This window comes from Sus scrofa, chromosome 11 (assembly GCF_054392235.1).
Source record: "Sus scrofa isolate SSC_HxYL_T2T_F1_AM1 chromosome 11, Sscrofa_HxYL_maternal_Yorkshire_Landrace_v2.0, whole genome shotgun sequence".
Taxonomy (NCBI): domain Eukaryota; kingdom Metazoa; phylum Chordata; class Mammalia; order Artiodactyla; family Suidae; genus Sus; species Sus scrofa.
The window spans coordinates 18,621,889-18,635,406 of NC_139393.1; the positions used below are offsets into that span (position 1 = coordinate 18,621,889).

The following is a 13,518-nucleotide window of genomic DNA, read 5'->3' on the forward strand; positions in this document are numbered from 1 at the left end:
GAGTTGCAAAATGAATGAGGAATACTTCTTGTTTAAAAACACTGCTATTTATCTCACATGTAATTTTTAAAAATCTTCTTTAAAGACTACAACTTTTACCTATGCTCTGAAATAAACCACACTTACCAATTATGTAACTTACAGAGTGTCAAGAAAAGAGAAAATAAACCAGCTTCAATGCCTCTGCTTGGCAAAGATGAAAATGGACAATCTTACGGAGCTGGAAGATACTAATGAGATAAGGAGAAAGTCAAGTTTTGTCTCTTGATTAGAGAAAAAGAAAGGCAATTACAAACTGTAGCATAAACAAAAATATCTTATAAGAAAGTCATGGCCCAAATATGAAGCAAACTAAAAAGTGGCATGATTTTGAGAAACTCACGAATATAAGAAAGAACTCTCCACTTGCCACATTCTTCTTAAGTGACAAACATACTGGATTTGTAGAGTAAGACGTTGTGGCCTATTGCCGTGAACAATATTTAGGTAATCACCGTATTGTAAGTGCTATTGATTGGCTTTTCAGCTTTTAGAATCTACTTACAGACAAAATAGGGAAGACAGATATGTTTACAGAACAAGAATGGAAATATAATTAATCTCAACAATGTGGACGCAAGGTGGACAGAGCTTGAGCGTTGGAAATGGAGAGGAAAGGGAGAGAGTGAGGTGGGGGTTCCTATGTGATAAGAGGTCCATGTACTGCACAGCACTGATGGATGAGTAACTGAGGTTGTGAGTTTATTACTTAGGCTACAAATGTGGGTAACTAATAGAAGAATTAAGGAAACTTAATATAGCTCTTAAAGGGGTGCATAACATGCCACTCCAAAAGATGCCACTGGGCATGTTGACTATCTTGAAGGCAGTGGAGAAATAGTAAATGCAGGCAGGGCTCTCTGACCACCCCCTTTCCACCAAATCAGGTCTTTGAATTTCCCATGAGAAAGGTGCCTCCCCCCCCCTTACCAGGAAGGAAAGAACCTTCTTCTCTCTGGGGACCGGGCGTCAATGCTGAAATGGTCCTATACAACCAAACCTACTAAAATGACCCTTATCTTTCTTTTTCTTTTTTTTTTGTCTTTTTGTCATTTCTTGAGCCGCTCCCGCTGCATATGGAGGTTCCCAGGCTAGGGGTCAATCGGAGCTGTAGCCGCCAGCCCACACCAGGGCCACAGCAACGCAGGATCTGAGCCGCGTCTGCGACCTACACCCCAGCTCACAGCAACGCCGGATCGTTAACCCACCGAGCAAGGGCAGGGACCAAACCCGCAACCTCATGGTTTCTAGTCGGATTGGGTAACCACTGCGCCACGATGGGAACTCCTGACCCTTATCTTTCATTAGTTTCTCCCCATATATTTCCTAGTCACTTTCCCACAATTTACTGTCCTTAGCCCAAGCCCCTTTGTCCTGTCACATCCCTGAAGTTCATAGTTCTTTGTGTAAAAAGGTATTTAAGTTTGGGGCCCTAGCAGCTTATTCATGTCTTCATTTTCCTTTCAAAGACTGGCAGTTCCCATAGTGGCTCAGTGGTTAATGAGCCCGGCTAGTATCCATGAGGATGCAGGTTTGATCCCTACCCTTGCTCAGTGAGTTAAGGATCTGGCGTGGCTGTGGCCAGCAGAAACAGCTCCAATTCAACCCCCAGCCTGGGAACCTCCATATGCTGCAGGTGTGGCCCCCAAAAAGACCAAAAAAAAAAAAAATGTATTCCTTTTGAAGACTACCTTGTACCTGTAAAAATATTAAATAAAATGCGTGTGCTTTTCTTTTTTATCTTTTTATATCAGTTAATTCTTAGGCCAAGTACAGAACCTAAGAGGATGGAAGGAAGTTTTTCTCCCCCTATGTTATCAAAAATTGGAAGGAGGGATGGGGAGAGAAATGGAGGAAATTATATCGTAGTTTTTTAGGAGAGGCACTTAACTGATAAGATCTAAGGAGATAGCAATATAAGTAGATTATGAGTTAGAAAGATAGTTGCCAGAACTACAGGCAGAAGTGGTTAAAAGTGGTAGCCTCTGCGAAGTTGTATTAGAAGTGAGTTTAGGGATTAGGCAGAGACAGTTTTGATGTCACATAAGTGATTGTTTTGGTCAAAAGAAGTGAGAAAAAAAAAGTTCTCTTGACCAGCAACAAAATTTCTTCGAAGGAGCAACATGCCAGTCAAATATCCTAGTGAATTCTAGTTTGTTAGTTTTTGAAATTTTAGGCAAAGAAACATTTCAATGATGGGCAAGTACTACGTATAACTGTAGATATTTCATTACTTAACATTTTAAATGTAGGAGTTCCCGTCGTGGCTCAGTAGTTAACGAACCCGACTAGGAACCATGAGGTTGCGGGTTCCATCCCTGGCCTTGCTCAGTGGATTAAGGATCCGGCGTTGCCCTGAGCTGTGGTGTGGGTCACAGACTGCTCAGATCCCATGTTGCTGTGGCTCTGGTGTAGGCCAGCAGCAGCAGCTCCTATTAGACCCCTAGCCTGGGAACCTCCATATGCCGGCGAGAGCGGCCCAAGAAATGGCAAAAAGACAAAAATAAATGAATAAAATAAAAATTTAAATGTAGCCTGTAAGCATTTTTAATTTCCCTAAATTTTCCCTTATGCAAGAAAAAGGACTAGTTCAGCCCTGCCAGAGATACTTGAAGGCCACTTTTGTTAAAAGAGATCTTGGATTTTTTTCAGGCGAGATGAAATGAACGGCTGTGAAAGGTAATTGTCAAAGGTGGAAGGCCCCTGAAATAATCCAAATTTTACCTTATTTAATATAACATTTGAGCACTTTCTTTGTGCAATTTTTTTTTTTTTCCTCTTAGGGCTGCTCCTTCGGCATATGGAGGTTCACAGGCTAGGAGTCAACTCAGAGCTGTAGCTGCAGGCCTACGCCACAGCCACAGCAACGCCAGATCTGAGCCTCTTCTGCAGCCTACCCCGAAGCTTGTGGCAACTCAGGATCCTTAACCCACTGAGTAAGGCCAGGGGTGGGATCCGCATCCTCATGAACACTGGTTGGGGTCTTATCCCACTGAGACACAAAGGGAACTCCTCTTTTTGCAAAATGTCAACTTATTTCCTCCCATCAGAATGTACCTCTGATTTTATAATGCCAGTCATTGAAAACTAGCATTTATTGTATAAACATTTGCTTTGGACACATCTACTTCCAAAGTCAGGGAGCCAGGCTCCAAGATCGTGGGATGCAGGGCTAAGGATGTGCGCTCCTGGGGTCAGAGCATGGCGGGGGGTGGGGGGCGGGGGGTGGGTGCACTGAGCTGTATCTGCGACGCCCTCCTGTGGTTATGATTCTGAATTAGAGCGTGTTTTCCTTTTCTTCTCTCTAGGAAGGCCCTTTTGTCTACTTGTCTTTGGTAGGAAACATCACAGATTCTGATGCCTTGATTGCTTCATTGTGTAAGTAATTTAAAACCTTTGCATTTGCCATGTTCGAGGGGATTAATTGCAAGTGTGGCTGTCAATTAAATGAGTACTGGTACCCCATGTTGTCCAATTCTATTAACATGAAATACCCAGAACAGTTGAATCTACAGAGAAGATTATAGAGTAGCCGTTGTCTGGGGGTACGGCAAGGCTATAAGCCGGAAATGGGGAGTGGCTGATAATGGCTACAGATATCTTTTGGGGGAGGGTAGAGACATTATAAAGTTAGATTGTGGCGATTCAAATCTGAGACTATACTGAAACTTACTGAATTATATACTTTTAATTGTATAGTTGATCCCAAATCAGACCCCAAGTCTGGCATGTGAATTATATCTCAATAAAGTATTTGTTGTGTGTGCAGGTTGAAGAGTTTACAGTATTTAAACTGGATGTTTCCCATATTTTGTGTGTGTGTTTTTGTCTCTTCAGGGCCTCACCTGCGGCATATGGAGGTTCCCAGGCTAGGGGTCTAATTGGAGTCTAATCCAGGCCAGGGATCAAACCTGCATCCTCATGGATATTGGTTGGGTTTGTTAACCACTGAGCCACAACAGGAACTCCATTTTTCCATATTTTTAATATCAAGCTTTATGTATATATATAAAATCTTGTAGATAAATTTCCAGAAATCTTCCTGCTCTGCAGACAGTTGGGTTTGTTTGTTTGTTTGTTTTGTTTTGTTTCCGGGTTTTTTTGTTTTTTTGTTTTTTTTCTTTTTAGGGCCTTGCCCATAGCATATGGAGGTTCCCAGGCCAGGGGTCCAGTCGGAGCTACAGCTGCCGGCCTACATCACAGCCAAAGCCACACCAGATCTGAGCCGCATCTGTGACCTACACCACAGCTCATGGCAACACCACAGCTCATGGCCAGATCCTTAATCCACTGACCAAGGCCAGGGATCGAACCCACAAGCTCGTGGTTCCTAGTCAGATTTGTTTCCTCTGTACCAGAGGAACTCCCCGTTGTTTTTTCTTTTATACCAGTATCTGCATGAATTAATTTCAGGATTGAATCATGTAAGCTTTCAAGCAAGAACCTTTTTTGCTCCTTTTTATGGCTGCACCTGTGGCATATGGAAGTTCCAGGGCCAGGGGTCGACCTGGGGCTGCAGCAGTGGTCTACACCACAGCCCCAGCAATACCGGATCTGTAACCTGCTGGAAGAGGCCAAGGGTGGAATCCACATCCTCAGAGACAACATTGGGTCCTTAACCCACTGAGCCACAGCGGGAATTCCCTGCAGAGATATTAACTAGTCTTCCGTCTTCATGATGTCACCATAAATCAGTCAACATTCAGTCAGTCAGTATCGACTTCCTCCCATGAACTTGGACAATCTTGAGAAATAAGCGAGCGGTGCCACAACTGGGTTTTTGGCCACTGTGATAGAACTGCCCTGCACAAGATAACTTCTTTTAGATTTTTTGTCTGAAATTCTGCATTCTTTATCTCCTTTCCTCTGCAATTCTGAAATCTTGTCCTCTAGCCAAGGTCTGGATTCCTGTCCACCGCCAGTATTAGGAAACTCTTCTGGAGAATTGAGTCAGCCGAATTGAGTCAGCCACAGTTTGTGCTTCTCAAAGCAAAACACGTGTCATCTTTGGAGTTTTCTTATGATGCAGTGGGTTAGGAATGTGGCATCAATGCAGCAGCTTGGGTCACTGCTGTGGCAAGGGTTCGATCCCCAGCCCAGGAATTTCCACACACCATGGGTGGGGTCAAAAAAACAAAAAACAAAAAACAAAAAACAACGACCAAAAAAACCCCCACATGTCATCTTTGATGCCCATCAGGTCCTGTCTGATGGGCAGAGAGAAGGGCAGCTGGGCACCTTTTCGGTGCATCTGCCGGGTTAAACTGTGCTTGAGAATTGCTGTGGAAGCCTGAGCGCTGCCGGACTCCAAGCCCGAGTGATCGCCCTCCCACCTCTGCTGCCCGGCTGGGCATCAGAGAAAGCAAACAGTCCAGATTTGGCTCAGTCCTGAGAAATGCAAATAGCTAATTCAGCCTTTATCAGTTGTCTCTAATTTACATTTTCACCTTAGAAAAAGTGAAAGTGCATTTAATGGAGATGCCCTTTATTAGTGTGAAAGTGCAAATCCAGTAGATAAGGTCAGGTAGTGCTTCTTGGACTTGAAAAGGTGGTGCACGCGTGGTGCACAGACTGCCTGGGGGTCTTGTTAAAATGCAGATTCTGATTCGGAGGGTCTGAGGAGAGGCCTCCCAGATGCTGATCTTAGACTAGCCATTGATTCACCAGGATATAGAACCTGCTAAAGAAAAGATACTTGCAGAGTTCCTATTGTGCCGCAGCAGAAACAAATCTGACTAGTATCCATGGGGCTGTGGGTTCAATCCCTGGCCTCGCTCAGTGGGTTGGAGACCTGGCATTGCTGTGAGCTGTGGTGTAGTTCACAGATGCAGCTCAGATCCCAAGTCACTGTGGCTGTGGTATAGGCCGGCAGCTACAGCTCCGATTAGACCCCTAGCCTGGGAATCTCTACATGCTGCAAGTGTGGCCCCAAAACAACAACAACAAAAAGATTTAAGACATGATGTGCCTCGATCTGGTAAAATCCATTGGGCTTCATATATCCTAACTGCCAGACCCCTTCCCCGCCCTGCTTCCTCATATAAGGTCCCTAGACAAGCAGCCCCCCCGGGCTTGGGGACCAGGCTCAGTGCCTGTGTATCTGAGGAGCCGGCTTCTGTCCCTGCCTGTTCTCGGAATTACTCAAACAAGCCCACCACATCCCGCTCCTTTCTGCAGAGCCCCCCCAGCCCTCCCTCGTTCACTCCACTTCCTAGTGCAGCCCCCATGGGGCCCTACATCCTGCAGCGTCCTCCTCCCCCAGCCTGAGTTATCTGACTGAGGCATGGCCATCAGCCTCATCTGACCAGTGTCATTGGGATGGGGGAGGGGGGCACATTAGCCAGGGCAGGAATCCCGCCCTCATGTACCAGCTGAAGAGGGAGTAATCAAAACCCCCCTCCCCTAGGCTGGCTGAGAGCCTCTCCTCCGTGGCCCCATTCTCTGTCCACATCGCTGTCTGCACGGTTCAGCCTCACTGCAGTGTGAGCCACCAGCGGGCAGACTTTGTATCCTGGTCGCTCCCGCATTCTTGATACCTGGCACAGAGGCTTCTGTGAACTACAAAAATGGTGTGGAATTAAAGAACTATATCCAGTCCCTTGGGATAGAACATGATGGAAGATGATATGAGAAAAAGAATGTGTGTGTGTGTGTGTGTGTATATATATATATGACTGGGTCATTTTGCTGTATAGCAGAAATTGACAGAACATTGTAAAGCAATTGTTCTTTAAGTACAAAATGTTTTAAAAAGAAAGAATGAATGAATGGGATTGTTTTTCGTGAATGTCTAAACACCCACTAATCTCTTAGCTCCTAAAGCATTGACCTTTTACTTATGATATTTTCTTGGATTTTGGATGACGAAATGGTACATTTCACCTATTGTAACTATGTTTAAATTTAGAGGGAAAACTTTTACTTTCACTGTTGTGTTCTCTTCCAGTTGGGTCATGGCTGGTAGTTGGCTAAGGACAGGCTGGACGGCTGTGCCCGGCCTTTCACCGCATTGCCCCTCAGAGGCATGTGTCTGTGTGTTATGTCATTAGATAGCTAATCCTGTTTACAGGCCTGTCCTTTCTCTGGGGACAGCCTTTCATCAGAAGCCTTTGTCCTTGGCCCCAGAGGGATCCTAACCCGAGCCATTAGGAGACTATTGCTTTGTGCTGCTCCAACCAGTCAGATCACGTAGCTAATTTTTGACCATTCATGTGTCTTCTAAGTAACATGAGAATAGTATTTAAAGGGAGAGAAGAGGTAGGGACTTCAGGGTTTTTTCCCCTCTGGTTTTTCCCCGCTGGCTATTTAAGATCTTAGACTGGTGTGGGGGTTTTTGTTTTTTTGGGTTTTTTTTTTTTTTTAGTCTTTTTAGGGCTGCACTCGCAGCATATGGAGGTTCCCAGGCTAGGGGCTGAATCAGAGCTATAGCCACCGGCCTCCGCCAGAGCCACAGCAATGCCAGATCCGAGCCACATCTGCCACCTACACTACAGCTCACAGCAACGCCGGATCTTTAGCCCACTGAGCAAGGGCAGGGATTGAACACGCAACCTTATGGTTCCTAGTCGAATTTGTTTCTGTTGCACCACAATAAGAACTCTTAGACTAGCATGTTTTTGATAAATTAAGAAAGAAAGAAAGGAAAAAGGGTGAGGAAGGAAGAAGGAAGGAAAGAGAGAGACAGAAGGAAGAGAGAGAGAAGGAGGGAGGGAGGAATACAACGTCCCCTGGGTCCTTGGTCCTTGGTCCAGCTATAAAAAGGCTTTCTGACCTCATGGTACTTTCTAGAAGAAACTGTCCTGAGAGTGGGGTCTGGGAGGATTTCTTAGGGCACACCTGCTCCCCGAGCAGCACAAGCGAGGCTTTTTCGGTGGCTGTGGTTCGCAAATTCCGTCCCTGCCGTAGACTGAAACGCGCCCTTTGTCCGTTTTGGACTCGAGGCTGTGCGAGTCCCCTCCCCTCCCTGCCGCCCCCTCAGTTCCTCTTCAATTATTAATAAGCATGTGTTTTTTATAAACATTTCCTTAATAGTAATTTTCCCACATCTGGGTGCAGACTTTATATTGCAATTTGGAAGCAAGGAATCAGAATGCCTTGACCAAGCTAATTATTAAAGATTGTTGTTGCAAAATCTGACTGCGTTGAATTAATTTAGAATTCTGCTGCTTGTGATGAAAAGGGAGGGGGGAGAGAGGGCACACATGTGAAAGCGGTTTGGAGACTGCAAGTTATTTTACAACTGTAACGGGATGTTGTTGTTATTACTTGTGTCGGGTTGCAAGTGCCTTTTCTTCTCAGGGCCTCTCTTGCCTTCCAGGAAAGCCTTGTGAAGATTGTAGAGAGAGTGGTAGTTCCCCTTTTATCTCCTCCTCATGGGCAAAGGGGGTCCTTGCCATCGACTGTCCTGGAAACGATGGCCAGATGAGTAACACCGTGTTTTTTGTTTTTAGGGAAGGAATATGGCAAAGCTGATGCGAGGTGGCTGACTTCTGATCCCACCATTGTGGCTTTGGAAATTCTGACTGTTGTCCTCGATGGCTCTCTGGCACTGGTCCTCATTTATGCCATCGTCAAAGAGAAATATTATCGGTAAGTGCTCTTCTCCTGTCCTTCTGAGAAGAGGAGACCCATGAGCTGCCCTGATGCCAAAGTGACCTGGGGAGTGGATAATGACCGCTGTTCTTGGTTAGAGGAAAAGTAGAGTAGAAATGAAAATCATCTGATAGGAGGTAAGGACCACGGTGCCACCAGGATAATTTCAGACCATCTGCAAAAAAAAACATGAGAAACACGACGCCGTGACCACCTCTGTGCTGCAGAGGCAAGCCCAGTATTAACAGCGTTAGCAGACTGGCCACTGATCTGTTGGAGAATCAAAGGATAATATCTCCATCCTTTTATCCCCAAATCATTCTAGAAAACTCCTATTCCACTTGCCAGGGGGGAGAAAACATCCCCTAGGTAATTCGGAGCTTGACATACAAGACAAGCCTTTCAGACGCAGGTCGTGGAGGGACTGAGGAAGGCAGGAGAGGAGGAGGAAGACGGCGGGCTAGTCATCCATCCGTCAGGCTCCGAAGCTTTGAACTCCGCTTCCTCCCTCCCTCCCTTCTTCTCCTTCTTAGGGACACAGTGACCCGGGACAACGAGATTGCTCTCGGGGAATGATTTCCCTAAAACAATGTCCGGGGGGCCCAGGGGCATTCAATTTTCCACCATCCTCTATTACAGAAGTCTTATGTAGAGCTTCATCGTAAAATTTCAGATTTGAAAGAGACCTCAAAGATCACACTTCCCCCCCACACACTCAGTTTTACATAAAGAAATGGCACGAAAGTTGAAATTTCTCCTTGGTGCCTAACCCGTGATCACGGTTGTGGATTTATTACACGCCCATTTCTTATTATTTCAAACATTTATAACGTAGGCATTGTTGTGGGCTTCCTGGGTCCTGGGCACAATGCTTTATCTACATATCTCATTTAATCTCCACAGTATTATTCAAGGAGTGGCCTATTATTATTATTATCCCTTTCGGAGCAGGTAGAATTGTGGCTTATGGAGAGATTCACATCCAGGTCTCGCTTGACTGGGTCAGGTGTGACCTCACTCAATCTTACCAACTATAGGACGGGAGAGGAGTTCCCTGGTGGTCTTGCTATTAAGGATTCAGCATTGTCACTGCTGTGGTGTTGGTTCGATCCCTGGCCTGGGAATGTTCGCATGCTGTGGGTGTAGCCAAAAAAATATAACAATAAAATAAAAATTAGAGTTCCCACTGTGGTTTAGTGGTAATGAACCCAGCTAGTACCCATGAGAATGTGGGTTTGATCCCTGGTGCTGCTCAGTGGGTTAAGGATCTGGCATTGCCTTGAGCTGCAGTGTAGGTTGCAGTCTCGGCTCAGATCTGGCATTTTTGTGGATGTGGTGTAGGCTGGCAGCTGTAGCTCTGATTCAGCCTCCAGCCTGGGAACTTCCATATGCCACAGGCATGGCCCTAAAAAGACAAAAGTAAATAAAGTAATTTTTTTTTTTTAGGTAGGAGTTCTCGTTGTGGTGCAGTGGGTTAAGAATCTCACTGCACGGAGCTCCCACTGTAGCTCAGCAGGTTAAGAACCTGCCATAATGTCTATGAGGATCCCTAGCCTCACTCAGTGGGTTAAGGATCTGGGTTAAATCTGCAGCTCAGATTTAATCCCTGGCCTGGGAACTTCCATATGCCGTGGGTGCCGTGATTAAAAACAGAAAAAAAAAAAAGAAAGAATAAGGCAGGACACCCCAGAGACCTTATTTAACTCTGAGAATAATCTTCTAGAAAGGGCGGTATTGCTTCTTTGAAGAAAGGACAGTCTCCTTTAATTACCAACTTGCCCCATCAAAGGAACACTCCATAAAACCCGCGGTCCAGTCTCAGGGAGGTTTTCTGCGCTGGAAGACTGGCCACAGTGGTGCCGCCGGCAGCTTCATCCCTTGTCTCTTTCTCTCTAACAGGCATTTCGTACAGATTACCCTGTGCGTGTGTGAACTGTATGGCGGGTGGATGACCTTCTGCCCAGACTGGCTTTTGGGAAGCCCCAACCTCAGCACCAACAACTGGCTCTACTTTTGGGTCTATCTGGTATTTTTCAATGGTGTGTGGGTTCTGATCCCAGGCCTGTTACTGTGGCAGTCGTGGGTAGAACTCAAGGATGTGCATTGCAAAGGATCCAATGCAGGCAAAAAATTTCAGTGAATTTTCAAAATCGTAAATGTTGTTATTTTGCTTTATGAGCCAGAATGAATCAACCTTCTTGTTGGGCCAAAATATAATACATTCCTTTTATATTGTCATTTTTGAACAGCCTAATGGATTTCAGTGGATTCCATTTCAAATGGATTGTAAGGTGGCAAGTTGTTGTTTTGTTGTTGTCTCCAATTAAATGGCAAGATAGGGAACAGAGAAGAAATTTTAACTTGTAATAATAACACATTGAGTTATACATTTTTGTGGCTGACACTAATTGTTCTACATTAATAAAGCCAATTATCATGAAATACTATTCCGTACAGCATGTTATATTAATATTTTATTTCAAAGAACATATCGTTTCTTCAACTTTTGATCTTCCCACCAGCTTGACCAAAGTGAAACCAGAAACGAAATGAGTGCTTCTGTTTTGCATGAGAGTAGAACAAATTGGTGAGTGTGCTAACTCCTCATGAGTCAACATTGGGGATTCAACGAGACAACTGATTTATATCTGTCCTTTGTCAAGCAGGAAGATTTGAGATACCATACCAAAATACATCAAAAGTAAACCAGGGCTTACTTTTGTGGCTTAGCAGGTTATGAACCTGACTAGTATCCATGAGGATGCAGGTTCGATCCCCAGCCTCACTCAGTGGGTAGGGATCCAGCATTGTTGTGGCTGTGGTATAGGCCAGTGGCTGCAGCTCCAGTTCAGTCCCTAGCCTGGGATCTTCCATGTGCCTCAGGTATGGCTGTAAAAAGGAAAAAAAAAAAAAAATCAGGAACTAGGAACATAGGGAAAATAAGAGTGAGAAAGAATAAGATGAAGGTAAAGTTATATGCAAAATGGATGCCATGATGGCATGTGGCATTGATAGAAGTGAAGCATAAATTTGACACTTACCTTCAGTACCAAGAGGGAAATAGGATCACGTTGTGTTTGGGAAAACACTGAAACATACCTGTGTGGGCAGATGATTAGAGCAGGTCTGTCAGAGGTGGGGAGCAGGTTCTTGCACTAACTGGTTCAATGCCTGCCTTTCTTACTAGACGCTTAGCTCACAGATGGAGTCTCTGCTTAGAAGAGAGCCCCGGGGAGCTCTTGTCATGGCTCAGTGGTACCGAACCCTACCAATATCCACAAGGATTCGGGTTCAATCCCTGGCCTCACTCAACTGGGTTGAGGATCTGGCATTGCTGTGAGCTGTGATGTAGGTCACAGATGTGGCTTGGATCTGGTGTTGCTGTGGCCCCTAGCCTGGGAAATTCCATATGCAGCAGGTGCAGCCCTAACAAACAAAAAAAAAAACAAAAAACAAAAAAAAGGAGTTCCCGTCGTGGCGCAGTGGTTAACGAATCCGACTAGGAACCATGAGGTTGCGGGTTCAATCCCTGGCCTTGCTCAGTGGGTTAAGGATCTGGCGTTGCCGTGAGCTGTGGTGTAGGTCACAGATTCGGCTCGGATCCCGCACTGCTGTGGTTCTGGTGTAGGCTAGTAGCTACAGCTCCGATTCGACGCCTAGCCTGGGAACCTCCATATGCCGCAGGATCGGCCCAAGAAACGGCAAAAAGACAAAAAAAAAAAAAAAAAAAGTCCCATACGTACGCCAGGCACTCGATCAGTGTGGTGGATGCTGTCGCTGAGCTCGGTCTGCGTTCCCCCCACCTTCTAGAGTTCCTTGTACCCTGCAGAGAGCTGCAGGTTACGGTCCTCGATGCAAAATTGGTTTCACCTTTCAGAGGTACGTGTGAGGGATTTGGCGGGTGAAAGCATGGAGAGCATTTTCAGTTGTTCCTTGCTGTTGTTGTTTGTTTTGTGGTGACAAGTAAGATCGTGGAAATGTGAGGGTTTAGGGGCATTAGCACAGCAGGTGTTCAGCTTCGTGGGTACTGAGAGGCACTTGTGGTTGGAGCAGCGGGAGCAAAGGGTCTATGGGCTGAGCTGCTCCAGTGATGACCTCACAGGTGGTGCTTCCAGTGGGAGAGTCTGTCCTGCGGTCCCCTGGGTCCCATTCCTGGACTCTTAGCCAACACCTGCTCTGCAGTCCTCTGCTGAGTGTTGTAAGCATCTCATTTCCTCTGATAAATTCTTCTGCTTAACACATCTTGAGTAATTGCTTTTTTTTACACTTTTATCCTGAATGATACCTATCATATTTGTTGAATTTTGAATAAGCAGGGCCAAGTAAGTTTGAAGAATATTATATTAGCATATTAAACTCGTTAGAAGTCCTGCAGCAAAGGAAATAGGTTAACTTGTTTAACCCAACTTTTCCTAACATAGTTACCAGATCACTTTCACAAGTGAGGTGGTGTTTCATGGGACACCAGATAGGGAAGCACAGAGTTCAGTTTTCATGAGATTAAAAAAAAAACAAAAAAACAGTTATCAGTAAACAATTAAAATAGAATTAAAAAAATACTGTTGACCTGTAGCATCAAAACATTCTAATATTTAAGGGGAAAAAAATGAAGGATTAAGACCTACACAGAAAATGAAAAACATTTATAAAACATTGAAAGAAAGAAGTTAAAAAGACCTAAATCAGCAGAAAGTTATGTCATATGAATTGGTTCGCTCAGTATTGCAAAGAATTAATTCTTGCCAAATTGATCTATAGATTCTATGTAATTACAATCCCAGGAGATTTCTTTAAAAGGATAAGTTAACTTTGAGATATTTCATGGCGGGAGTGCCCTTCGAGGCTCAGCAATTAATGAACCTGACTAAGATCCATGAGGTTGCAGGT

At 44.9% G+C, this 13,518-nt stretch overlaps 1 protein-coding gene across 1 annotated transcript in view; it reads left to right on the forward strand.

The window, feature by feature from the left end:
• The window catches only part of EBPL (EBP like), a 32,705-nt gene extending 21,632 nt beyond the window's left edge, over nt 1-11,073 (forward strand). The window contains exons 2-4 of the mRNA XM_003130959.6: nt 3,348-3,417; nt 8,490-8,628; nt 10,531-11,073. Of these exons, the coding sequence (XP_003131007.1) occupies nt 3,348-3,417; nt 8,490-8,628; nt 10,531-10,771 (450 nt within the window). The 3' untranslated portion in view covers nt 10,772-11,073. The remainder of the gene's footprint in view (nt 1-3,347; nt 3,418-8,489; nt 8,629-10,530) is intronic.
• The last annotated feature ends 2,445 nt before the right edge of the window (nt 11,074-13,518 follow it).